This window comes from Nestor notabilis, unplaced genomic scaffold, assembly GCF_000696875.1.
Source record: "Nestor notabilis isolate BGI_N333 unplaced genomic scaffold, ASM69687v1 scaffold17478, whole genome shotgun sequence".
In the NCBI taxonomy this organism is placed as follows: domain Eukaryota; kingdom Metazoa; phylum Chordata; class Aves; order Psittaciformes; family Psittacidae; genus Nestor; species Nestor notabilis.
Window position 1 is genome coordinate 4,431 of NW_009938927.1, and position 482 is coordinate 4,912.

At 66.8% G+C, this 482-nt stretch overlaps 1 protein-coding gene across 1 annotated transcript in view; it reads right to left on the minus strand.

The window, feature by feature from the left end:
- Positions 1-109, minus strand: part of CLIC3 (chloride intracellular channel 3) — a 2,494-nt gene extending 2,385 nt beyond the window's left edge. The window contains exon 1 of the mRNA XM_010019608.1: positions 56-109. Within this exon, the coding sequence (XP_010017910.1) occupies positions 56-109 (54 nt within the window). The remainder of the gene's footprint in view (positions 1-55) is intronic.
- Between the last annotated feature and the right edge of the window lie 373 nt (positions 110-482).

A 482-nucleotide genomic window follows, 5' to 3' on the forward strand; every position in this document is an offset into this window, starting at 1 on the left:
CCTGGGCTGGGAGGGCCCCAGGCCCCTGCCAGTTCCTGGGCCCTCACTGCCTCACCCTATCAGCCACCATGGCACAGCAGATGCTGGCCCTGGTGCTGCCGGGGGACATCAGGGCCCCAGCCCAATGGTGCTGAGGGAGACAGGGCTTGGGGCAGCTGTGGCAGGGGAGAGCCCAGCGCAGTGGGGACTGTGCCAGAGAAAGGCGATGGTGATGCCGGGGGCCCCATTGCTCCCAGGCGGGCCTGTCCTGCCCGGTGCAGCTGGACAAACAGCCCCAGCAGGGCAGAGTCGGGAAGGGCTGGGCAGACACAGGGAGATGCTGTGGTGGGTGGGCTGTGGCGGGTCTGGTTTGGGGGAGTTATCCCAGCCCAGCACCCCCGTCAGAGCACCACAGCCCTCCCTGCCCACAAGCAACATTATGCTGTGTACTGAGGAAGAGCCCTGAGCTGCCCACTGCTGCCCATGGCCCCATATGAGCACTG